Here is a 25946-nt window from a genome sequence, read left to right as displayed (position 1 = left end):
TCTCTTTCTCTCCCTCTCTATCCCTCTATCTACCTAACTACTTTTTTTTAATTTGCCTCTTCAAAACCTTGGTGCGTCTTATACTCTGGTGCATCTTATACTCCAAAAAATATGGTACGTTTTCAGCATTCAGCTTTGATTTTAATATTTTGCAGACCCTCCTGATGTATTCCTTTTGTGTTGATGCTTTGACTTTTCCATTCAAGATATTATCTGCCTTCAATATGCCTAGGTATTTGTAACCATCATTTTTTTGCTAATGCTTTCACTATGCTTCCATTTTCCAGTTCTATTCCTTCTATTTTTTCCATTTTTCCTTGCTACAAGGATAATATAGCACATTTTTCAAGTTGAGAGTTCATTTTGAAGTCACTGCTGAACAGTTGAACTGTTTTGAGTATTGATATAGGTTCAGTGGAGCTTTTCACATATATTTTTAAGTTATCCATGTATAAGTAGATGGTTATCTTGCCAAGTTGGTTTGAGATTTGGTATCCCAGTTTTGTATTTCGTAGGATTATTGTCAGTGGAATTAATGTGATGTTGAACAGTAGTGGTGCAAGTGAGTTCCCCTGGAAGATTCCTCATCTGATGTTGACTTCACCAATGTTCTCCCCATTTGCTTTTAGAACTGTTTTCCATTTTTACATATTTGCTTTCAGAAATGTACAGATGTTTTTGTTGATTCCAAAGTTTTCCAGGCAGGTGTTAATCCAGCTGTGGGGTAATAAGTCAAATGCCTTCTTGTAATCAATCCACACCATATTTATTTTTCTTCATTTTGCATTTTTAGTACTATTTTGTCTATGAGCAGCTGATCTTTTGTTCCTCTTGATTTTATATAATTTCCTTTTTATTCTAGTGGATACAAACTGTTTTCCATCACATGATTAAATACTGAATTTGTATTCTTGTAAAAACATTGAACATTGTTGGCAAACAAGTAATTGGGCAATAGTTGCTTGGTTCTGTGCCCTTTTCTGGATCTTTTATTATCAAGTATGTTTGACCAGCTGTTAACCATTCTTCACTTGGTGCATTTTGATGCATTTGATCAAATTGAGTGGCCATGCAATGGCGAAGGCTGGTCAGATGTTTTAGCCAGTATCCATGCAGTTTGTCCAGGCCAGGCGCACACCAGTTCTTGACCCTCTTTGCTTGTTTTGCCACCATGTCAGTTTTTATTACAATATTTTCCATTTTGTTTCATGTTGTTTGATGTTGAGTATCTTTGATCCAGGAGGCAGTTTTGTTGTGTTCCACTGGGTTTTCTCACAGTTCTTTCCAAAAGTTCAAGGTTTTTTCTTTACATGAGTGAACATTAGTTTGGACTTGATTTTCATCAACGGACCAGTAGAAGAGGTGTTGGTTTCTTTTGAACTGGACATGTTCACGATATTGTTTCATTCGTTCTTCATATCTTTCAATTTTCTTTGTTGTTGCTATCATACATAGTTTTAGTTCTTCCCTGATTTCCGTTATTCTTTTTTTCTCCAGGTTTTGTGTAAACTATTTTTCAGCTTTTTGTTATTTAGTTTTCCTTCTTTCAAGTACTTCAGATTGCTGACATCCCCTTGTAGTTTATTTTATTTTATTCTCAAGTTGAATTTTCCACTTTGGTGTTCCAGTGGGTTTCTTTTCTGGCATGTTATTACCCAGTTCTGCAGTTATAATGGTGGCTGTGCTGTACATTAATTGATTGGTTTCATATAGTGTGCTGGATGGAATGGAAGTTAAAATGTTGTTCACAGCAGTTAACAGATCTTTCACTCGTTTGCTATCCATTTCACGAATGTTAGGTAGTCTTTTTCTTTCTACGTTTTCTTTCATGTGGTTTTCAATTTATTCTTTCAGCATTTTTACTAGATCACTTAGCTCTACACTTTCAAGTTGTTGCACAGGAGGATCTTAATCCTGAATGTTGGTTTCTTCCACTGGCTGGTCAGTTTGTTCAGGTGTTGGAGCATTTTTTTTCAGCTTGTTGATCATCACTTGTTGTTTTCTTTTTAACCAATATTTCTAGATGTTGCATTTCCACATGCGTGAAAACTTTATTATGGATGGTAAAACTTCTTTGATCCATTAATCTTTGTTCAGTTATGTCAGTGTCTGGGTGTTGTTCCCTCCATCATTCTTTTTTTAAATCATTCTTTTTTAAAATCCCCCTGGCTGTTGGTTCTGCCTGGTAGTTTTATTTGAGGATTTGGTCCAGGAGCCATAGCATCTGACATGGTCCTTGTTGACCCGGGTGATGACCTATCCGATGTGGATTTTTTTTAGTTTCTTTAGTGATGGTTGGTTCTCAGTGCTAAGTCACTACTGATTCAAAGATAATAAACTCATAACTGTAGGAACCACACTAGATAGCTGTCCAGGCCATCCACGGCAGGAAAGAGGCTACCTTCCTGTTTGATGGTAGGAAGGTAGGGTCAGGAATGGGGGGGAGGGAAGTGTCCTACCTTCCTGTTTGGAGGTAGGAAGGAAGGATCAGGAATGGAGGAGAGGAAAGAAGCCTACCTTCCTATTGGTGGTAGGAAGGAAGGATTATTGTTGTTGTTGTTGTTGTTGTTATTATTATTATTATTATTATTATTATTATTATTATTATTATTATTATATCATTATATGTACAGTAAGGCATCCCGGTATCATTCATTTAAATACAGATAATAATAGTAATATTAATAATATTTTTACAGTTATCATACTTACGTGATTGTGGTATTATACATATTTGTATTAGAGTGTGTTCCTTCATTTTTTGTTGTTCAATGCTTTTGTGTGCCATTCTAATAACAATATTATTTAAACGTACATAGTGATACCATCTTTCAACATCTAATCTTTACATCTAGCTATTACTTTTAGTATATTATATAAAATGACAGTTGGTCTTACCTGAACTGCTGTTTTAGGAGGTTTGCAGGATTAGCCAGGATTGGGTATTGTGATGGCCTCGAGACAGAGTTAAAACTGAAGCCACGCCTCTGTGCTCCTTGCTTCTGGTTCCCAGTTTCAACGAGTCAAGTCCACTGCAAAACAGATGAAAACAAGTCATAAGGGAACATGCCCTACCCCCTGAACACCCCAACCCCATGGACCAATGCTAGGGCGGGAACCTGGCTAATCCTGCAAACCTCCTAAAACAACAGTTCAGGTAAGACCAACTGTCATTTTACAGAGGAATTTGCAGAATTAGCCAGGATTGGGACATACCCAAGTTAACGTCCCTCGGGAGGGGGGGGGCAGTATTGGTCCTGGGCTCCTCATGCGCTACCATCTGTTGTAACACCCTACGACCGCATCAGCCAATGCAAAAGTGTTCAACCTGTAGTACCTGATAAAGGGAGACGGGGACGCCCACGTAGCAGCCCTGCAAATCTCTGCAATAGGCCCCTGTGTGGCCCAGGCCACTGAGGTAGCCGCACTCCTGGTGGAGTGTGCTGTGATGCCCTGGGGCATTGGAAGGTGCTGAACCTCATAGGCCAATGCAATGGCCAATTTGATCCACCTCCCTATAGCAGAGGAGGACACCCTCTTCCCCAAGGAAGATGGATAAAAGAAAACGAAGAGCACCTCAGATTTCCTGAGGCTCTCCATGTGCCTCAGGTAAATGTGGAAGGCACGCCTGATATCCAGCCTGTGCCAAAGGCATTCCCTATCATGAGATGATTCCGGACAAAAATCCAGTAATACCACCTCCTGTGATCTGTGATCTTTATATTGTGCTGGAGGTGTAATCAGGTCCAATGGCCCTGTGACATCCGGGATTCCAAGAGAGCTCCCCACCCATACAAGCCGACGTCCATGGTCAGGATGAGGCACTCCGGCTCCCTGAACTCGCAGCCCTTGTGCAGAGCCGGGGAGAGCCATCACCTCAATGACAGCTGTACCTGCAGCGTCACCGGAACCTTTTCCTCGGAATTGCTGGAGTGGTAGGAGATGCCACTGGAGCGGCCTTGCGTGCAGATGAGCCCAAGGCACCACGTCTATGCAAGAAATGAATTTCCCCAGCAAGCTGGAGAGCACCATCACAGGAACAAAACACTGACTTCTAACTTGTCTAACTAAAGCTACCAAACTAACCTTACGGTTGTGTGAGAGGAACACCTTCCCCAACCTGGAATCTATGATAGTCCCCAGGTGAAGAATCCTGGTGGTGGGGACCAGGGAACTCTTACCTAAGTTAACTGAAAAACCTAACTGTTGGAGCATGGACACCACTAACGAAATGTCCTCTCTCGTATGCCCAAATGATGACCCCTGAACCAAGATGTCATCGAGATAACATTGGATCCTGATGGCGCTCTCTTGGAGGGAAGCCGCTACCGTAGCTAGGATCTTAGTGAAGGTCCGAGGCTCGGACACCAGGCCAAACGGTAGGGCCCTACACTGATAATGCCTACTTAAATAGGAGAACCTGAGATATTTACGATGACCAGGGAAGATGGGGACATGGAGGTAAGCCTCAGTCAGGTCGATGGAGGCCATGAAGTCATTGTGCTTGATCCCCACCAAGATGGGTTTAGGGGTTGCCATTTTGAATCTCCTATAGACCAAGTGAAAATTTAGAAGTTTTAGATCCAGTATTGCCCTCCATCCCCCTGAACTTTTTGGAACAATGAAGAGGTTAGAATAGAATCCTGACCCTACTTGGTCCAGTGGAACCGGTTCCACTGCTCTAATGTCTAAGACCTGCCTCATGAGAGAGCATTTATCCTTACTCTTGGCGACCGAAAACCTCCGAAAGTGGTTTGAGGAGAATGGAGAGGAACTCCAGGCACAGGCCAAATCTGATGGTGTTCAGAACCCAGGCATCAGAGGTAAGCTCAGCCAGGCGTTGGCAAACAGGATCAGTCTGCCCCCTATGGGTGAGGTCGCTATTGACTTATCTGCCCCAGCGGTAAGGACAGCCACCTCCCCCTCAAAGGGCCTCTTCCCCTGGGGTTGGAACCTAGGTCTATCTCTGGTGTAGTGCCTATCCGACTGCCTATCTGATCTCAAAAAATACCTGCTGCTTTGTTGAGCTTCCTGATCTGACTGATGATAGGACTGCTTCCGAAAGTAAGGTGCAGACTTTTGCTCTAACCTCTTAGCAGGCATGGGCATGACCACCTTCTTATTTTTGTCCTCAACAAGGATTGGGTCCAATGGGGCACCAAAAAGGAATCCCCCGGAATAAGGTGATGAGGCCAGATGCCATTTCACCTTGTTCTCAGCTTGCTACCCTCACAGCTACAGGAGAAGCTGGGAGGTCACTGAGGATGCCATTACCTGGGAGGCATACTTCATGGCATGCAGAGTGGCATCAGTAGAGAACTGTGTGACAGTGAGCAGTTTGTTAAGATCCTGATGAGTATGCAGCTCCTCTGGAGGAATCCACTCCTGCATCTCTTGGAGCCAAAGGATAGCCTTGCGGCTGAAGAATGACATTGAGGCAGCTGCCTTGATGGCCCACGCAGAAGACTGGAATGTTTTGCAAAGAGTTAGCTCCGCCTTCTTGTCATCGGTCTTCAGGTAGTCAGCCACATTGCCGGATACCACCGTAGATGTGGAAGCTAATGCCATCACAGGAGGGTCAACTGTGGGCACCTGCAAAGCCTCAGAAAAACTAGGCTCCATATTACAAAATCTCCTATCACTGCTACTAGGTTTAGGAAATGTCCCTGGCTTTTCCCACTGCTTCTTAACTACTTCTAAGAACAACTTAGGGGCAGGGATATCTTCCTTCGCTGAAGGAGGCTCTGAGTAAACTCGATCCTCCAGCTTCTTTTCTGGGCCACCTTCCTTGGCACCTGATTTGGCACCCTTCGTCTCACCCAATTGCGCTGTGGCCCTGGCCTTGCGCAACAGTGATTTGAACAAATCCAGGGAAAACAAGCCTGAGAATGCTGGTGCTTCAGGCTTTGAGGGATCCTCATCATCGGACATATCTACTTCTCTCTGAACATGATCCCCAGCCATGGAACCTTCACTAGCCAGAGAAGGAGAAACTGGCCGGCGCACACCTGAGGGGGAGGGTCTTGGCCTGGCCTGGACAGCACTGTCCCCCCAGTGGCTTTTGTCACAGTTGCCAGGTTCGCAATCCCATTCTGTAACCCAGTAGAAATTCCATGTGAAATTGCAGAGGAAATAAACCTCTAAATGCTTGCAGGAAGCTGCTCCATGTCTCTAATGAAGGAATCCTCCTCCCCCATCTCTGCACAGTCATCAGGCTGTGGAGCCAAGGATGGCCTAGTGGGACTATCTCCCCTGACCCCCCTGCATTGAAAAGGATCCCTTAGATAGGGCCCTGGTCTACCATGGAGGGGAATAAGGAGAAATATCCCCTCCATATTCCCTGAGATATATTGGGGAATCCACCCTTGGAGGAAACCTAGACATAGAGCTAATGGGCGATCTGGACCTCAGGGGAGAACTAGGCCTACCCCTCTGTTCAGCCTTGGACCCCTGCTTTTCCAGGGTCCTGTGCCTCCTTTCTTCATCTCTCTGTAAAGCCTTGGAAGGCCTCCCAGCAGCCATGGTCTTTCGCAGCCTTGCAGAGGCTGTGGGCCTTTCCCGGATCTCACTGGAAGTTCCCTCCCCAGGAGACAATGGGGGGAATCAGGCCTCTCCACACCATCTGCCATGACTCGGGGTCGGGGTCTTCCTCAGGCTCAGCCCACCCATCCAGCAGCAGAAACCAGCTTCCCCCAGTCACTCACGGCCTCCATGTGACAATTGCAGCCACCAGTAGACCTTTCTGGCTCCTTTTCAAGCCACATGGTTGCTGGCAGCACCACTATCCCGCACCACTCCGGGCCTCTTGGCCTTGCTCAGGGTCCGATGAGCCTCTTCGCAGCTGCCGCTGTGGAAGGGATTCCCCCCTGGATGGCAAAGATGAGATCGAGGCCCCGTAGCGGCCTCTGCCCCAGTCCATGCGGTTCTCTGCAACACAAAGCCCAAAATGGCCACCGTAATGGCGTCTGGCCTCTAAAAGCCCCAACAACAAGTTTAAAACCCTTACAGGCGGCTGGGAGCAAGCCACACCAAAGGGAGACTTCCAGGAAGCAGATGGAGGCAAAAGGGGGAAGGCAGGGAGGAGAAAAATGGCACTGGATTGTTTTTTGGATTTTCAGGAACCAAAAGCAACTTGTCCTTCTTCGGCCAGACAGAGTTGAAACTGGAAACCAGAAGCAAGGAGCACAGAGGCATGGCTTCAGTTTTAACTCTGTCTCGAGGCCAATTGGACATCACAATACCCAATCCTGTCTAATCCTGCAAATTCCTCCGGAAAATATGTATAATGATATTCCCCCTTGATCTTGTTTCTACCTCTATTCTAGCTCTCAGTAAAGCCAATCTTATATCAAACAGCATTCCCTTTCTAATCATCACCTCTTGCCCACTTTATATTTCAATTTTTATTTATTTATTTTTATAAAAAGTTTTTTATTTTTCCATTTTCATAACAAATAACCACATGTATACTGTTACATAACCAACATTATTTTATATTATTAAATATTTACGTCAATTTGTTTTGCCATCAACCCCCAAAAACTATTATTGGCTCTTCTGCTCTCCATACACCATATTTGTACCCTATCCATCACTTTCTTCTCCCTCTCTCCTCCTCCTCCCTACTTCCTTTCTTCCCTCTGTCATCCTTCTCTTCTCTACTTCCCCTTCCTCTCTCCTCCTCACTCACCTTTCTACTCCTTCCTCTCCTCCTCTTCCGGCCAGCCTGCCCTCTCTCCTAACCCTCTCTTCCCTTACCTCTCTCCTCTTCCACACTCTTCATCTCATTCACTTGGTGTATTCCAGCCTGAGCAAGCTCTATTTTATGTTGATGATATTTTAAAGATTTTGCACTCTCCCTTTAATTCCTCTTATTTCAGATCTATAATTTTTCTCTCTGTAATTATTTGCCACTTTGACAAGCATTTCAAAGAGTCTCTTTTCCAGGGTTTGTTTTCTTGGGGGTTAGGTTCTAGGTAAAAAAGAATCACCTCACTCAGTTCCAATCACTGTTCCATCTATACCACTCCAGCACATTCTTTGTTTCTTCGGCTGCCCTAGCGTCACTGCAGCCATAATGGCTTCCTCTCCTTTTCGTCGTTGGATGGGAGGGAGTTTCTGGGTCTAGTTGAAGAGCTGCCATCTCCTCAACCTGCAGGGTGCCCTCCTTGACCTGCAGGATGCCCCTTTGTCACCCCTATAGGATGGTTTTAGCCTCTTGAGGGCCTTCCAATGAGGAGGATTCAGTGCGAGTTTGCAGAGCCCCACTCCTTGTGTCTGATCTCACTGCGATTTCAAACTGGAAGTCTATGTTTGATTATTTCTAGGGTTTAAAATTGTTTGATAAGCAGACAAAGCTAAACTGTACAGATGATGAAGCTCATAACCAATCCTTGCTTATACCTGCATTTCTATCACAATCCCTTGATTTTATCTTTAGCTATACATTATGTGATGGGAAATTGCCAGTCATTACTTTAAAAAAATGCATGTCTCTACTCAGTGGTGGGATCCTGCCAGTTTAACAACTGGTTCGGTGATCACATTCTTTGAAAAAATTCCTTACTAGGAAAAAAAATCAGTTCAGAGAAGCTGCAAGTAATTCTACATACTGTGTTTCTCTGAAAATAAGACCCAGTCTTATTTTCATTTGGGCTAAAAAACTAAGCACTAGGGCTTATTTTTGGGGATGTCTTATTTTTTCACCTACAGGAGGCAGCAAGAGGGAGGCCAACAGGAATGGGAACTGCTACCGCCGGCCCCACCCTCCATCCCACCATCTACTTGCCTGCGACCACAACGCACCAGACTCAGTGCTGGGTGGTCTCCGCCAGCCCTACCTCTGGCCCTGCTGCTCTTGGGAAACTGAAGCTCAGGTTTTGCTCAGGCTATTGCTATGACAGAAGCAATAGACAGAAGACTTTGCAGCGTGTTGGGATCAGCTCCCACCCCCATGCCTCTGCCTGGCTGCTGGGCCTGGTGCACCTGCTGCTGCTGATCTCATGGGGGCTCTGCTCCCTCCTGGCTTCACCGCTGACACGGGGCAAGTGGCCCAGATCTACAACCTCTGGAGCACTTTCCCCCAATGCCAACCTGTTATGGCCTCTTCGCCAGCAGTCGCCTTGATAAAATATAGCAGATAATTGTACTCATCTTTTTATTTTCAAGCTTAGTTCATATTGAGTGAAGTGGCAATAGTCTGCACCAGGAATTCAGTCCCAGGGGCATAGAAGTTATTTGGGTTTGCTCTCATCCTTTGGAATAAAGATTAGGATTCTTTGCTGCTCTTTTGCTTGATCAGTTTTTGGATAATATAGTAACTTATTTTTTTTTTGCTCTCTATGACTTTTCTTAGGAAGATACTTTGCCTTATTAATGGATAATCACGGTCTGTGTACATCTATATCACTGTACAAAATAATTTTTTGAAAGAGAACCTTCAAAATCCTTGAAGAAGTCTAATATATTGAAAAGACAGCAATAACTACAACCTATTTTTAGAACAGTGCACCATAAGTTCTGTAAAAAGCATTGAGGATGTCCAGTCAATTTTGTTGTCTGCACCAGATATTGGTGCCAGGTTTCCATCTATTTAGTGAAATTAATCTCTTTTTTTCATCTGCAGTCTAATAAATCTTTGCTTGGTGATCATACTACTATATGATTCTCATGTTTCTGTTGATCAGTATTCTGTTTATCTTGTTACAGATAAAGCAGCTAGTTATCAAAATCAAAATCAGATAGATGCTATTTCTGTTCCTTTCATCTTTCTGCTACATTTTACAGTATCTCTCAGCATATGCAATGATTAAATGCTGATAAAATTAATTTAATATTTATTGGACACCACACTAAGTGTTTTTATTTTTTCAGAACAGATAGATGAAATTTTACTTTCTCTTGGTTTCAGAATATCCATAGTGATGTTTTTGTAAGTTATTATTTATAAATACTTAGATCTCAGTAAGGCATAAGTAGACCACAACTTACTTCTTGGTAAGCTAGAAAAATGTGGAATAGACAACATCACCTCCAGATGGGTTTGTAGCTAGTTGACAAACCATACTTTTTTAAAAATATTTTTTATTATTTTTACATTTAAAACAATGCAATACCGCGGAGTCGAAGTGACCATACAATCACATTATATACAGCTAGTTTCAACCATTAACAATTAATCTACTTAATACGTTGTCTATCCTTCTGTCCAATCACAATATATGCATTTGTTCCAGTCTTGTCATCTTGTTTTATACCAATCATAAAATCTATTCCATACTTCAAAATATTCTGATTCCCCTTTATTTTTAAGTTCAAGAGTGAGCCTATCTGCTTCTGCACAGGCCAACACTTTTCTGATTATATCTAGCTCTGATAGTGTATTTTCTTTTTTCCAATACTGTACATAGGTTATGCGCGCTGCAGTTAGTATATGTATAATTAGATAAAGTATATCTTTCTTAAGCCCGTCCGGTATTATGCCTAGGAGAAAAGTTTCTGGTTTAAACATAATTTGTTCTCCCACCATTTGTTCTAACCATGATTGAATCATTTTCCAATATTTTTTTGCCTCATTGCACATCCACCATATATGATAGAAAGTGCCTGGTGTTTTTTTACACTTCCAACAGTTTGGGGCTAGATTTTTGAACATTTTGGAAAGCTGTGCTGGGGGGAGATGCCATCTGTAGAACATCTTATAAAGATTTTCTTTATACGCCGTAGCCAATGTTAGTTTCTGATTAAGTATCCAAAGTTTTTCCCACTTAGCCAATTCCACATTGTAACTGAAATTTTTCGCCCAGGCGACCATGGTTTCTTTGACGTGTTCCTCCTCTAGCTTATATTCCAACAGGAATCTATACAGCACTTTGATCAGTCTGTTTTCTGTCTGTATCAACAGTTTATCTAATATTGTGTAGTCTTTGGCAATACCTTCATTCTTCCTATCCTGTGCATACCTTGATTGTATCTGTAAATAAGACCACCATTCTACTTGTACTCCTAGTGATGTCAATTCTGATCTAGTTTTGATCTCCCCCTGTCTGTTCAATAACTCTTTATATGTGACTATATTTTCCATATTGATTAAATTTGGGTGTATGTATGCTTCCATCGTAGATAGCCAAATAGGTATTTTGGTATAGTGGTCATGTTTAATTTTGTTCCATATTAGTAACAGAAATTGTCTGATGTAATGTCTACTAAAATATTTGTGTACAGATCCTTTTTCATACCAGAGGAAGGCATGCCAGCCTGCTTGGAGGTCATGGCCTTCCAATTTGAGTAATCTTTTATTTCTCAGCATTATCCATTCCCTTAGCCATGTTAGAATGGCCGCAGTATAATAAAGTTCCCAATCTGGTACGCCAAATCCTCCTTTTCCCTTAGTGTCTTGCATAGCCTTAAGTTTTATTCTTGGTTTTCTTCCCTGCCAAATAAATTTCAAAACCAATTGATTCAAATCCTTGAAGACACTTTTTTCTAATTTAATGGGAATATTCTGAAATAAGAAAAGAAATCTTGGTAATATATTCATTTTTATAACTGCGATCCTACCCATCAGGGACAGTTGTAGGTTTTTCCACTTTTCTAGATCTTTCTTAGTTTTATTAATCAAATTAGTATAATTATCTTCTTTGATGGTCACATACCTCGCAGATAAATGTATACCAAGATATTTAACTTTTTTGACAATTTGGATACCCAATTTCTTCATTAACTCCTCTTTCGCTTTTGATGTCATATTTTTAGTCAGCATTTTGTCTTTGTCATATTTATCTTTAAACCCACTATTTTCCCATACTCAATGAGTTTCGTACCAGACTTTATAGGATCTTCTAACACAAACACTAGATCGTCTGCAAAGGCCTGTAACTTAAATTGCTCCTTTTTGATTTCTAGTCCCTTTATCTGTACCTCTTTACGTACATTCCTGGCTAATACTTCTAGGGTTAATATAAACAGCAGGGGGGATAGGGGACAACCTTGTCTTGTACCTTTCTGGATTACAATACTTTGTGTTAATTCACCATTGATTATTACTTTGGCTTTTTGATTTGTATAAATTGCTCTGATCGTGTTTATAAATTTATCCCCACAATCCATGTATTCTAATTGTTGATGCAAAAATTCCCAGTTGACATTATCAAATGCCTTTTGGGCATTGAGAAAGATTAGTGCAACCTGTTTTTCATTGTGCACTTCATAATATTCAAGAATGTTCAGCATAATTCTCATATTGTTTTTAATTTGTCTTCTGGGGAGGAATCCGTTTTGATCTGTATGGATGAATGATGTAAGAAATTTTTTCAACCGTTCTGCTATTATTGAAGCAAAAATTTTGTAATCTGTATTTAGCAGTGAGATTGGTCTGTAATTTTGAATAGACATCTGGTCTGTGTCCGCCTTAGGTAATAATACAATATTAGCCTCCGTCCATGATAACGATGTCTTCGCCTCTTTCAACACAGCGTTATAAACTTCCAACAACGTTGGAACAAGCATATCCTGGAATTCTTTATATATTTCCGCTGGCAACCCATCCGGCCCTGCAGCTTTATTATTCTTTTGTCTTTGTATGGCCTCAATTATCTCTGATGTTTTAATGTCCTCATTGAGCATGTCCTTAATCTCCTCTGGTACCTTTGGCAGATCTGACTTTTCCAGGTATTGTAGTATTCCTTCCTTTGTATAGTCTCGGTTTTCTCTATATAATTGTTCATAGAACTCTTGGATAATCCTTTTCTTTTCCTCTAGTTGGTAGCAGATCTCGCCTTTTTCATCTTGTAGTTTATTGATCCAATTCTCTTGCTTCTGCTTCCTCAGCCTATAGGATAGCCACCGCCCCGGTTTATTTGCATTCTCAAAGAAATTTTGTTTTGCTTTTTTTATAGATTGTGCCAATTTTGCTTTTTCAAATATAGCCAATTCATGTTTAATCAATTCCATATTTCCTTTTATACTTCTGTTCTGCGGTTTCTTTTGAAGTTCACTCTCTAAATTTCTATACCTTTCTTTCAGCTCTCTTATTTTTAGGTTCTCAATTTTTTTCTTCCTAGCTGTGACTGATATTGTGACCCCTCTTATAAATGCCTTAGTTGTATCCCATAAGTTTTGTATGGATGTATCTCCTGGCCCGTTTTCTTTGAAGAAAAATCTTAATTCCTGATTAACTCTTTTAATATATTCCTGATCTTTTAGGATTGATCTGTTGAGTAACCAACGATAACTGCCCTTTTGTTTTTTCCATATAATTCTCATGGGATTGTGGTCAGCCCATAGATTGGGTTCTATATCTATCTCCTTCACTTCCGAAATTAACTCCATCGACAGCCAGACCATATCTATCCTTGACCAGGATTCATGTCTATTCAAGTAGAAGGTATATTGCTTTCCCTCTGGACATCTTTCTCGCCATGCATCATACATATTAAGTTCTTCAGCCATTTGGAAGAATGACCTTGGCAAAGTTCTCCTAGCTCCTTTTCTCTTCTTTCCACTTTTATAGTCCCGTTTTGGGTCAACTATAGCATTGAAATCACCCAATAAACAAACATTTTCATTTCCCATCTCTCGAATAATGCTATGTAGTCTATGATAAAAAATTTCCTGGCCTTCATTAGGTGCATATATTACAACCAGTGACACCTTTTTTTGGTTTAACATTATTTCTACGATTAATATTCTCCCTTCCTCATCATGATAAATTAGTTTAGTCTGGATCGTGTCTTTAACATATAATGCTATTCCTCTTTTCTTTTGATCAGCTAATGCCATGTAAAGTTTACCCACTCTAGGATATTCTAAGATCTGGATCTGTCTTTTAGTTATATGGACCTCTTGCATTGCAATTATACCGTAATTCAAATGTTTTAATTTATTAAATATTGTTTTCCTTTTCTGGGGTAAGTTTAGATCATTGATATTCAGTGATAGAATCTTGATTTCTCCCGACATAATTCTATGTGTATTTAGGTCGTGTACTTCTTGTTGCCCTTGTTTCTCTCACTTCCTTTGCTTCTTCCCCTTTTTCATCTAGAACGACTTCTTTCTCCTTTCTTGTCTCCACTGGTTCCTTTTCTCTTCTTATCTGTGCCCTGAGTCCTTGCCTCCTTACTCCCGACTGTTCTCCTTCGTCTTTCTCATCCTCCTGCCCAACAAGATTGTTGTAGAAATCTTCCGCTTGTTCCACCGTGTCTATTCTGAATCTTCTATCTCTCCAGGTTACCAGTACACCCTCCAGCATCAGCCATCTGAAGTTAATTTCAAATTTGTTCAGGACAGATGTTAAAAATTGATGGGGCCTTCTTAGTTCTCTAATTCTCCTCGTCCTTCTTTTTAACCAGGTGGCTATCTTTTTCTAACCAGGTGATCTTTCCTAAGACATAAAAAAGAATCTTAATTGCAGATTCAACAAAATAATAATAATAATAATTTTATTTGATTAGCCGCAACCCTCTCCCGAAGGACTCGGGGCGGCGTACAATCAAAACAGATAAAAATACACATAAGACAAACATATATACAAAAAGAACAGAGACATAGACATATGTGCATGGAGGAGAGATACTGAAGCCAGGAAGCTGAAACCTGGGACTGGAGAACAATCTTTTCTGTCCCCTTACCAGCCCATCCAGGAAGATGAGGAATGTGAGGGGGATCCCTTCCCCTGCGGATGGGCTCCAGTGGAGCCTTGTCCTTTTTAATCAGGCAGATGTCAGAGAGAAGAAGGCAGCGCGTGCCCGTGGGCTTGTGCAGCAGCCGAAGATCGCCTGGTTAAATATCGCTTGGCTAAAAAGAAGGATGAGACTCCTCTGGTCCAGAGCCCATCCACGGGTTGGGAGGGATCCCCTTCGAGTTCCTCGTCTTCCCAGATGGGCTGATAAGGGGACAGAAAAGGTTGTTCTCCAGTCCCAGGTTTCAGCTTCCTGGCTTCAGTATCTCTTTCCAGCTTCTTTTGTTGAGTCTGCAATTAAGGTTCTTTTTTATGTCTTAGGAAACATCACCTGGTTAAAAAGAAGGAGGAGGCTTCACTGGGCTGGAGCCCATCCAGGAAGATGAGGAACGCGAGGGGGATCTCTCCCCTGACAGATGAGCTAGCAGAGCCTCCTCCTTCCAATTGGGGGGATCCATGCAGACAATTTCTACCCCACTCCCCCACAGAAGAAGGAACAGGAGGGGAGTTCACGCCAGCCGCTGGTCAGGCCAGGGCAACCCTCCACCCGCCCACCCCCAAGCGGTGGCTTGGTGGGGGCCAGGCTAGCCCCGCGATCCTGGTCAAGTGGCACCCGCGGCTGCCGCTTATCTTGAAGATAACATTGTGGAACTCGCCGCTGAGGGAGGGCCAGCTGGCCAGTGCCCCTCCCCCCTGTTGGCTACTCCCTCCTGGGCTGTGCCCGCGCCCCTGCCCGGCCCACCTGCTGAGGAGGAGGAGGAGGCGGGGGGGTGTTGCTGAGCAGTGGACAGGGTGGAGGTGGGTGCAGTGCTGCTGCCCTTGCCCTTGGGCTCTTCTTAAGGGACATGCTGGCTGGTGTTGCTTCAGGGCACCCTGGCCGCCGGCTCCTCCATGCACAGCCCGTTTCCCCCCCAAAAAAGACTGTTTTCTTTTTAAAAAACACCTCTGCAGATGATCTTGAAAATCTGTGAGGTTGCTTTGGGAGGGGACAGATGGGCAGCATCTCCCCCCCCATCCCGAGGCACCTGCAGCCTCAGAGCCTGCAGCAACTTGCACAGTAAAGACAATTAAGAACTTCTCATGCTCATGAAAATATTTTCTTTACTGTGCAAAGGCTTGCTTTAAAGCTGCAGGTTCCAAGGCTGCAGGTACCCAGGGAGGGGGGAGGGGAGAAATGCTGCCCGTCTGCCCCCTCCCAAAGCAACCTCGCAGGTTTTCAAGATCGTTCAGAGAGGCATTTTTTAAAAAGAAAACCCTGAAAAAGCCACAAGATCTGGAGAGATGGGCGGGCCATCTTTTGGGGAGGGGGAAATCCCCAGAACTGAGTTGCCCAGCCAGCACAGAAGAGGTCCATGTAGGGCTCTGGCAGCTGCAAAGCACATCATGAGGGGCAGAAGTCCCCGAACCCAGCGGGGAGCTTAAGCAAAGGAGGAGGTGGAGAACTGGGCAGAGGAAGGGGAAAACTACTGCTACTGCTGGAGCTCCGTTGCCCTGCAGATTTCGGGGACTTCTGCCCCTTGTGCTGCGTTTTGCAGCCACTGGAGCCCTGCACTGACCTCTTTGGTTCTGGGGAGGGAGAGATTCCTCCCAGCACCGCAAAGAGGTCTGTGCAGGGAACTGGGGGGGGGGGCGCGCTCTGGAATGCCCCCGTGATTTGCTGGTGGCCACGCTTCCTAGGCAAGTTTGGGGAGGTCCGCCGCACAAGCTACCGCCCACAAGCGGTGACGAAACAAGTGGGGGAAGTGAGCGAGGGGGGCAGGGCAGGCGTTCTGTGATGAACCTCTTCTAACCAATTCGGTAGATTTCTGGAACCTCCTCTACCGAAGAGGTTAGAACCAGCAGAAACCCACCCCTGCTACATCCACATGGAGAGAAGTAAGTAAGGGGGGATCACAAGGCTCTGTCTTAGGGCCAGTACTCTTCAATATCTTAGATGAGGGAATAGAAGGGGAACCTATCAAATTTGCAGATGACACTAAACTGACAGGAATAGCCATCACCCTGAAGACAAATTCAGGATCAAAAAAGATCTTGACAAACTTGATCCATGGGCCCTATCCAAAAAATAAATTTTAATGTAGAGAAAAGCAAAGTTTTACAGTTAGTCAGGAAAAATCAAAGGTATAAGTACAGATTAGGCAAGACCTGGTTCAAAAAACAGTAACTGTGAGAGGGACTTTGGAGTCCTAGTGGATGATCACTTGCATATCAACCAGCAGTATGTAACAGCAGCCATAAAAGCTAATACAATCCTGGATTGTATAAACAGAGGCATGGAATCAAGATCCCGTGAAGTGTTAGTATTGCTTTATAAAGCCTAGTAATGCCACACGTAGAATACTGCAACCATTTTTGGTTGCCATACTACAAAAAAGATGTTGAGACCTTGGAAAAAGATCAGAGAGGAGCAACTAAGATGATCAAAGGCCTGGAGACTAAACAATATGAAGAACGGCTGCAGGATTTGGGTTTGGCTAGTCTAAAGAAAAGAAGAATTAGCGATGACATGATAGAAGTATTCCAGTACTAGAGGGGCTGCCACAAAGAAGAGGGGGTCAAATTATTTTCCAAAGCACCGGAGGGCAGGACAAGAAACAATGGTGGGAAGCAAATAGAGAAGCAACTTGGAATTAAGGAGAAACTTCCTAACAGTGAGGACAATTAACCAGTGGAACAGCTTGCATTCAGAAATTGTGGGTGCTCCATCACTGAAGGTTTTTAAAAGAAACTGAACAGCCACTTGTCTGAAATAGTATAGGTCTATGATGGCGAACCTGTGGCACGCATGCCAGAAGTGGCATGCAGAGCCATCTCTCTGGGCACACCAGCCATTGCCTGTTGTTCTTCTGTGTTCCGGTGCACACATGCGTGCCGACCAGCTGGTGTTTGTGCATAGTGGAGCACCGGATACTAGAAGAGCAGCTCCCTGGCACAAATGCACGCGCCAGCAAGCTGGTCTTTGTACATGCATATGCGTTAAAAACTGGAAGACCAGGTGAATAGCATGCATGCATATGCTGGAAACTGGAAGCTCAGCTTCCTGGCACACACATTCACGCCGGGGAACTGCTCTTCTGGTTTCTTGTGCTCCCCTGCATGTGCGTGTGTGTGTGTGCTCCTCTTTTGGCACTCGGTGCTGAAAAGGTTGGCCAACACTGCTATAGGTTCTCCTGCTTGAGTAGGAGGCTGGACCGGAAGACCTCCAAGGTCCTTTCTGGATTCTATTTTATTCTATTCTATTCTATTCCATTCCAATTATTAAAATATGTAGAGATAAACAGCTTATATTTCTTTTTATTTAAAAATTATCAGTTTAATGGATTTGGGATATGTAAATAAAATTTGCTGTAACATAGAATATCTATCTGAAAACGATACAGTTATGATGTACCCAACAAATAATGGGTTATTATTTACCATTTTCATTTCTTGCTTCTAAGCTTCCCAGAAGTATATGGTTGACTCTTATCAACAACTGAAAGGCTACTTGGCAAGTTCTATATGGAATTTTTCTAATTTTAGCATTCAGGGAACTCCCTTTCAATTTGGACCATGTTAAAAGGGGATTATAGGAATTGTATGGCAACAGATCTGGAGATGAGATAACCTAAAAGCTGCGTAATGTGACTTGATTTTACATTCTGAATTTAATTTCAGCAGTTAGCATAGTCGGGCAAAAACAAAAATTGATGAAAGCTTTATCTGCTTCAGATATACCATGCAAATATCTTCTATAGCCCCTGAAGTAACACACACATTTTGCAGTAAATTCCCCTGCAAGCCAAGGTGAGAATGCATTTCTATAACTGCTTGTTCATGTAGACCTACTGAAGTAAAGCTTATGAAAGTGATGGCAAAGTGATGTTTCCATGCTTTCACAACAATATTGATGTGATTGATATTTTTTTCTTATTTTCTCCTTTTCTAGCATCAAACTTTTGGCTGTGCAGGAGTTGATTGATAGAGATGCACTTGAGAAGGTATCTTTTACTCTTTATGTAGAGCAGAACAAACTCTTCTGTTAGTATTTCTGTTTCTATTTACTGCTACTGATGTCTTATAAGCATATACTTATACTTCAGATTACACAATGTGAATGTGTACGCCCAATTACCCAAAGACTATTTTCTTTGTTGCATTCACAATCTAATTAGATGGAGATTTGAAGTGAGGATTATATTTCGCCATTCAGTGGCATATTTGGAACTTCCTTCCTCTCCAAAGCCAAACCATAATAAAAACAAAATAAATTTCATTTTAATTTCATATTCATTTTAATAGCATTAAACATAATTTCTTCCCATTCTTCATTTCATAATTTCTTTTTAATAGCACATTAAAATAACAATTTGGTAATAGCTTTTGGAGGTTTCTGAAGGGGATCAGTTGCATTAAAATTGTGACATATATAGATTGTCCTCAATTTATGCTGATTTGTTTAAAGATGGTTCACATTATGAAAAAAGTGACTTATGACTAGTCGTTATAGTTGTAAGCACTTATACCCATCACAGGATCCTGAAGTCATGTGATCAGAATCCAGGCACTTGGGAAATGGTATGTATTTATGAAGGTTGCAGCATTCTGCAGTCACATGATCACCATTTAAGATTTTCCTAGAGAGCTTCTGATTCGCAGAGTCAATGAGGAAGAATAGGTTTGCTTAATGACCATGGCAAAAAAAAAACTTGTAAAACCAGACCCAGCTCACTTGGTAACCACATACAAACACAAACACAAAACACTTGAAGGCCAGATGAGTAATAATGGATGGAAATTGATCAAGGAAAGATTCAACCTGGAAATAAGGAGAAATTTTCTGACAGTGAGAGCAATCAACTAATGGAACAGAAGTTGCCTTCAGAACTTGTGGGAGTTTCATCACTGGAAGCTTTCAAGAAGAGACTGGACTGCCATCTGTCAAAAATGGTATAGGGCATGGGTGAAATGCTACCGGTTCAAACCGCTTTGACCAAACCGATAGTAAAAAAAAATGCTACCAGTTCAGGTGAACCGGTAATTCTGACGATCAGCTGTGCCACCCGATTTATCATGCAGCACAGATAATTGTCTACAGCTGATTGTGCAACAATTCGTTCGCCCAGTAACATTTTTTACTACCGGTTTGGGCGAACCGATAGTTCCAACGATCAGCGCATGTGTGCGCAAAGCAAACCAGTAGCAGACTTCAGAGCATTTCACCCCTGGTGTAGGGTCTCCTGATTGGGCGGGGGGTTGGACTAAATAGTTGCACAAGATCTCTTCCAACTCTGTTAATCTAATCTAATCACCTTCCTCTCAAATCACATGAAAAGAGGTCTTTTGGCCTTGCATGTTTATACAACCACTACACTTTCAGACTCCCAAGAAATTGTGAAAATGGCTTCCAGACACCAAGAAAAAGTTACCTTTTCTGCTTTAAATAACTGCTGTGATCAACCCCAGAATTGTTCTCATCGTCAGTCATAAAAGCGGATTTTTCACAGTATTGTTCCCTTCTGAATTTTTTTCTTAAAATTAATGCTTCTGATTGCTTGGTCAGATATGGGCTGGAATTTAGTCAGTTTAGTTCACAAATCCTAACCAAAACTGACTAACTGGACTGCACTGTACTTTTGAAATAGTGGGAATGGCAGTGTGTGATTGCACAGCTATATCTGATGTGCTTGCTAGACTGTTCCTAAACTAAGTACTTCTGGCAACAAGTGTTCAAGTTGTAGTTATGTAGAGATTTCTGCAATTTCTATAAATAGTACCCAGAGTGTTTAGGAGCATCTGTTACTTCAAAAATAACATTAAATATTAATCTACTAACCCTGTCATGATCATCTTGAAAAAACTTAGTGCAGGGGTGTCAAACTCAATTTCATTGCGGGCCACATCAGGGTTATATTCGACCTCGCAGGGGTGGGGAGGTGTGGCCAGGGTGAGCATGGCCAGCTTGACATCACTCATGTCAGGGGCACCAGTGGCAGCCTGGGCGGGGCTGGGGGGATTCATTGTTTCCAGCAGAGGAATGCAAGAGCACCAAACTCTTTTCCTCCAGAGGAGACTCACTGTCCCTTTCAGGCCATGCAGAGCGCCCCCAGATGGTGACACAGGTTGCCCAGAGCCCTAGGCAGCAGAGGGCAAGTGCCCAGTACAACCTTCAGCTACTGGGGCACAAGGACCCCACAGCTTAGCCCATCCCAGCCCCACTTCCCCGAGGGGGTGCCCAGCTGTGCTTACCTCCTCCTCAAGGTTGCTGCTGCTGTTCTTGCTTTCCTTTGCCAGGCTGTCCATGGTGTATGCAGGAGGGCAAAGTGAGTGGGTCAGAGGGAAGCCCATTCCCTCTCCAAGCAAGAAGACCTGGCTTTGTAACAAAGCAACCTCGGAAATAAGATGGGAGACCACCAGGAGAGGTCAGCAGGTGGAGACAAAGTGATAGTGGGGGATCCCTCCCACTCATTATAATCCCCTTCCTTCTTTCCTTCATTCCTTCCTTTCTTCCTTTTTCCCTTTTCTTCTTTTTCCTTCCCTCTTCATTCTCCTTTCTTCTTCCTTCCCCTCTTGCCTCTTTTTTTCCTTCCTTCGTTTTTCCCCTCTTTCCTTTTCCTTTTTCCTTCCTCTTTCCTTTTCTCCTTTCCTGTCCCTTCTTGGATGCTCAAATGCAAAAGGGAAAACATTTCTCAATGCCTCCTTGCCTTGTGATCAAATGCCACTTTTGCTAGTAGTTTGTTTTGCTAGCACTCTGCCCGTAAAAATGCAGCTTGGGGCGGCACATGCGGCCCTCACAAGTTTTGTTTTTAGCCATGATGGCCTCCTGCAGCCCTCTGCCAGTGAAAACAGCTTGAGGAAACCATACACGCCCTCCATCTCCGTTTTTGCTGGCAGAGGCACTGCTGGCTGAACTATCACTGTTTCCAGGGCAGCCCCATTGGCCAGATCTAAGCACCCCGTGGGCTGAATTCGACCCGGGTCCCTGAGTTTGAGACCCCTGACTTAGTGCTTAATATTTTTATAATCATTAATTGTTTTCTGATTATGATTTAAGATCTTAATTTTAACCTCTAAAACCAGAAGTGAAATAGGACCTGATTATCTAAGGATAAATATGTATAGAACTGAAACTTTAATTGGTGTCTTTGCCATTCTCTTGAATACCGAAGTCATTATTTAATCCGCATATCAGGAATGTTGTAATTTGTGTTAAGCAACCCTACCATTTTGCAAGAAAGAGACAATTGATGCTAAATTTCTGTTGCCTTACTGAATCATATATTAACAATTCTGTTGTTCAACATTCAAATGAAATCCCTAATTTGGATACCTTGGAATAATTCCAGAATCATTCCTAATTTGTGTTCGAGAGAAGAAATCCAAATAGTTCTGTTTCTTTCCTTGTTTTGTAAGAAATCCTAAAACCCATAGGACATAATGAAACTTCAGAGTTTGCAAACACTGTAGATGTTTACATCAGGTTCAGTCTTGTGTAATTCATTTGGCTTGCTTATTTTGTCTAGCTAAGATTAATTGTTAAACAATCCAGACAAAACATACTGTATTAGTACACACTGTCTTCAGTGTGCAATTTGCTAGTTTACCAAATGGAAACAAATTGAAATTAATTAAACCAAGCTGACCTGATAAAACTGTATCCTTATACAACCTTTCAGTTGCCCATTTTTAATTTAATGCTTAACTTTAAGCCTTGTGACAACAAGTTCCTATTAACTGTTCCTGCAATATAAATTGCAAACTTGTGACTGTTGTTTTAGGGAATGTTTAACAATTTGCTGGAGGTTTTAGTGAATGCTTCTTCTGTTTAAGCTTTTAATAACATTGTAGACAAAATAGCACTGATTGTGGCATAAGAAGATGTAAAGGTGTAAAGAAGAATGGCAAACTAGTCCTATAAAGCAGGGTGCATGGATGTTGTATTCAGTGTATAAGACACACCCATATTTTCAGCCTCTTTTTTGAGGGAAAAGGGTGTGTCTTATACTCTGAAAAATATGGTAATGACTTCCAACTCTGTTATAGTAAAATAAGGCATTAACATCAAATCACAGCTTTTTGCTTTTCCATAATAGTATGAACAAGCCATTTCTATAAAGATCTATCAGTCTAATATGTAAAACCCCAAATCAGAGTTTCATTCTTTTCCACATCAAGCATGAAGTTTAGAAGTGGTCTCCATGGGGAAACAAAAGTACTTGTGTTCTTTTTTTTAATCAAAGTGATCAGTTTTGCCATTTCAGCAGCTCCAAGGCTGCATGGATTTCTTGAAATCCACAGGTCATTTTTGGATTACCACCATTAATTCAATGATCATTCAAAAGTTACAGAAATGATTGATCCCTGCCTTACAATTACAGCACTGCAACAAGCCAAAGTCATGTGAAATCCTTGCTTAACACTGCAAGGTCCTTGCTTAATGATGGCAACTGGGACTACAAGGACTGTAATTATAGATAACAGCAACAATCGCTCAAATCTCTGTATTTGTTATAGTCCTACTGAATAAAAGGGGACCCAACGCCTTTCTGCCACCTTAATTAACTAATTAATTGCTCTTTTTTGTTCATGGATGCTTATTAACTATTTATGTGTACAAATTTGAAAATGATGAGCCTGCTTAGTCATCAAAGTATCTAAATCATCTTTAAATTTAACTGTTTCATAATTTCTTTTCTTTGGGTATGCAAATTAACATTTGAGTAATAATATTACAAAATGCAATTCTTTAAAAATATTTCATTGAAAAAAAAAGGTTGTTCCTTAACTTTTCCCTATGGGATTTAAGAGTGATCTAGAAATGCTCCAGTATAATGAACTTCCTCTCTTCCCATCCAACTTTTTACAGTTTTGCATGGAATTAAATCAGCCAACTCTGCCAAACATCCGCAAATGGAAGGGCTCTCGAGGATGTTGGAAGGGAAGCATTTCAGAGAAGCTCTCAGGGCACCCCGAGAAGGTAGTCTGGTGCAAATCAAAAATTGTGGGTTTTTATTAAGTTTTGCATTTACCTAGCCAAAAAAATCATTTTTTACAGATTTTTGAACTACTGGAAAAGAGGTCTTTTTTTGTTTGTTTGACCTTCTGTAGTTTTATTTGAACTAAGGATAGCATTCTCTTGATCCTTTGAAAGGATGTTTCATAATTTCCTTTCCAATGCACCATAATTGATTTCAGAAAGTTCTATGGTCAGGCTCTAGAGATTTTTAAAATTCCATTTTAGCTATGTCTACATGAAAGTATTTCATTTTGGATCTTGAAATCCTAATCTAATGATTTGTAGTAATCTATATACTGAATTCCCACACAAAAAACAAAAATAAGAATCACAGACGTTCCATTTTATAATTAAAAAGTAATCATTTTTATAATTAACCAATACAAACTCAGTCCAAACAAAATTCATATCTTCAGCTCTTTGTTCAGTAGCCCTCATCAAGTGCATGCTTGTATTTATATTATTATTTGCTTTATAGTATTTATATTCCATGCCAATCAACAGATTCTAAGTACCATACAAACAAAATAAGACCCTATTTACTCAACCTACCATATTTTTTGGTCTATAAGAAGCACTCCCCCTCCCAAAAAAGTGGGTGGAAATGTTTGTGCGCTTTATAAACCCCCGGCTGGGTGTCCTGATGGAGCATGTCAGGGAAGCCATGTGTGAGTATCCTTGATCCCTTCCACAGTGGGGGGTGGGGGGTGGGGCTGAAATCATACATGGGAATGGCCTTGGGGGACCGGGAAGAAGATTGGAAGTGGTGATAGGTGGTGGCAGTGATGGGTGGTGGCAATCCTGATAGCCCGGAACAGCTGATCGGCGGTATTCTGGGAGGCTGATACACTAATCAGATGTTTGTACTAAATCAGGCTGTACTGAAGCTGACCAAGCTATTTGCTATTTGCTGCAAGGAGGCAAATTGCTGGGAGGCAGAGGCACTTTTTTTTCCTTGTTTTCCTCCCCAAAAGCTAGGTCCCTCTTATGGTCTGGAGTGTCTTATAGTGCAAAAAATATGGTATATAAAATATCAACTTAGATTGGATTCAAATGTAATGATGCTTAGACTGGCTGATTGGAATTAATTTAGCCATTTTTTAATGATGAATGGTTTGGTTTAGCTATTTTTTTCTTTTTTGGTTTTCAGCATGTAGAATATTCTGGCTTCCTGTGGGACACAACTGCAGGGATAGAACTAAAAGAAGCTACTTTCTCTGAAGGCCCCCACACAAATGACAGTGGGAAACAAGTCCATCCTCACCCTTACATTGCATATTTCAAGGTAAGACTTGACTTTCCCAACTGGAAGAATTCAAGAAAATGGTACAGGCATGCTTTTTATAGTTTCATTGAGCAATTAAAAGTGGTAACATTGTGTCCTGGGTTTATAGTCTTGCCTTAGATATGTTGTAGTAGTAATGTATTTTCCAAAAGATACAAACTAAAGCGGAGGTCTGTTTGTGGTTATTAAAAATAATGTGTCTCTCTGCAAATTAGAAATGATTGTATTGATGAGCACAGTGATGAGCAATCAGGAGAGATCTTTCATTTGTGATGTATTTGTAAACGGACCCTTGAAAATCTCTTAATGCTGTCTATGTTTGTTCCTAGATTGGAATGAATGATTTAATACTGGTTAACCTGCATTTAGTGTCATTGCCATCTACTGTGGAAAATTCTGTGAAGAATCAAAATAGTCATAAATTAGCAGGCTTTGCACATACTATACAGGAAACACTTAAAGGTAAGTCCGGCTGATAAAAATGTTAAATAATGCTGAAGAAGATTCATCATTCCTTTGGTATTCACCAGGCTTTCCTTGCCTGGTAACTTCCAGATGTGTTGGATTTCAATTTCCTTTTTGAAAGTCAACTTTTTTTAGCTAATATTAAATAATGTCAAAACATTATTTACTGAGTGGTTTAACTGGCATATTTGATTTTTAATCAAAAATTAATGTATGTTGTCAGTCATTGCACTGCTTAGATATTGGAAGAAAAAGAGATTAGGTTTATAGGACCCATAGACTTTGGTATGGATTTAATTAAGAAAATAAGAGTTTATATATTCTGAAAAACATACATACTCTGTGTGTCTGTGTCTGTATCTCTCTATGTATTATTATAATAAACTAATTAGGATCAAGATCAATCTGTAAAAATGTATTGAGGCAGTGGGAAGAAGCCTAGCATCTATGTAGAGCAGGTGTCACATCTATCAATTATGAAAGGCACATTCTTCTTAATTTTAGAGCTAATTTCAGGACAAATG

The 25946-nt window shown here is 41.5% G+C and overlaps 1 protein-coding gene across 2 annotated transcripts in view; it reads left to right on the top strand.

The window, feature by feature from the left end:
- Window positions 1–25946, top strand: part of EEPD1 (endonuclease/exonuclease/phosphatase family domain containing 1) — a 144554-nt gene that overhangs the window by 95386 nt on the left and 23222 nt on the right. Inside the window, exons 2-5 of one of the 2 annotated variants that reach the window (XM_081932601.1) lie at window positions 18606–18657; window positions 23523–23633; window positions 24823–24957; window positions 25287–25419. In XM_081932601.1, the coding sequence (XP_081788727.1) occupies window positions 18606–18657; window positions 23523–23633; window positions 24823–24957; window positions 25287–25419 (431 nt within the window). The remainder of the gene's footprint in view (window positions 1–18605; window positions 18658–23522; window positions 23634–24822; window positions 24958–25286; window positions 25420–25946) is intronic. The other variant, XM_081932602.1, reaches the window with a different exon arrangement.

The sequence above is a fragment of the Natrix helvetica genome, assembly GCF_964273705.1.
Source record: "Natrix helvetica genome assembly, chromosome: Z".
Lineage (NCBI taxonomy): Eukaryota > Metazoa > Chordata > Lepidosauria > Squamata > Natricidae > Natrix > Natrix helvetica.
This window is presented reverse-complemented; position numbering and strand designations above follow the sequence as displayed.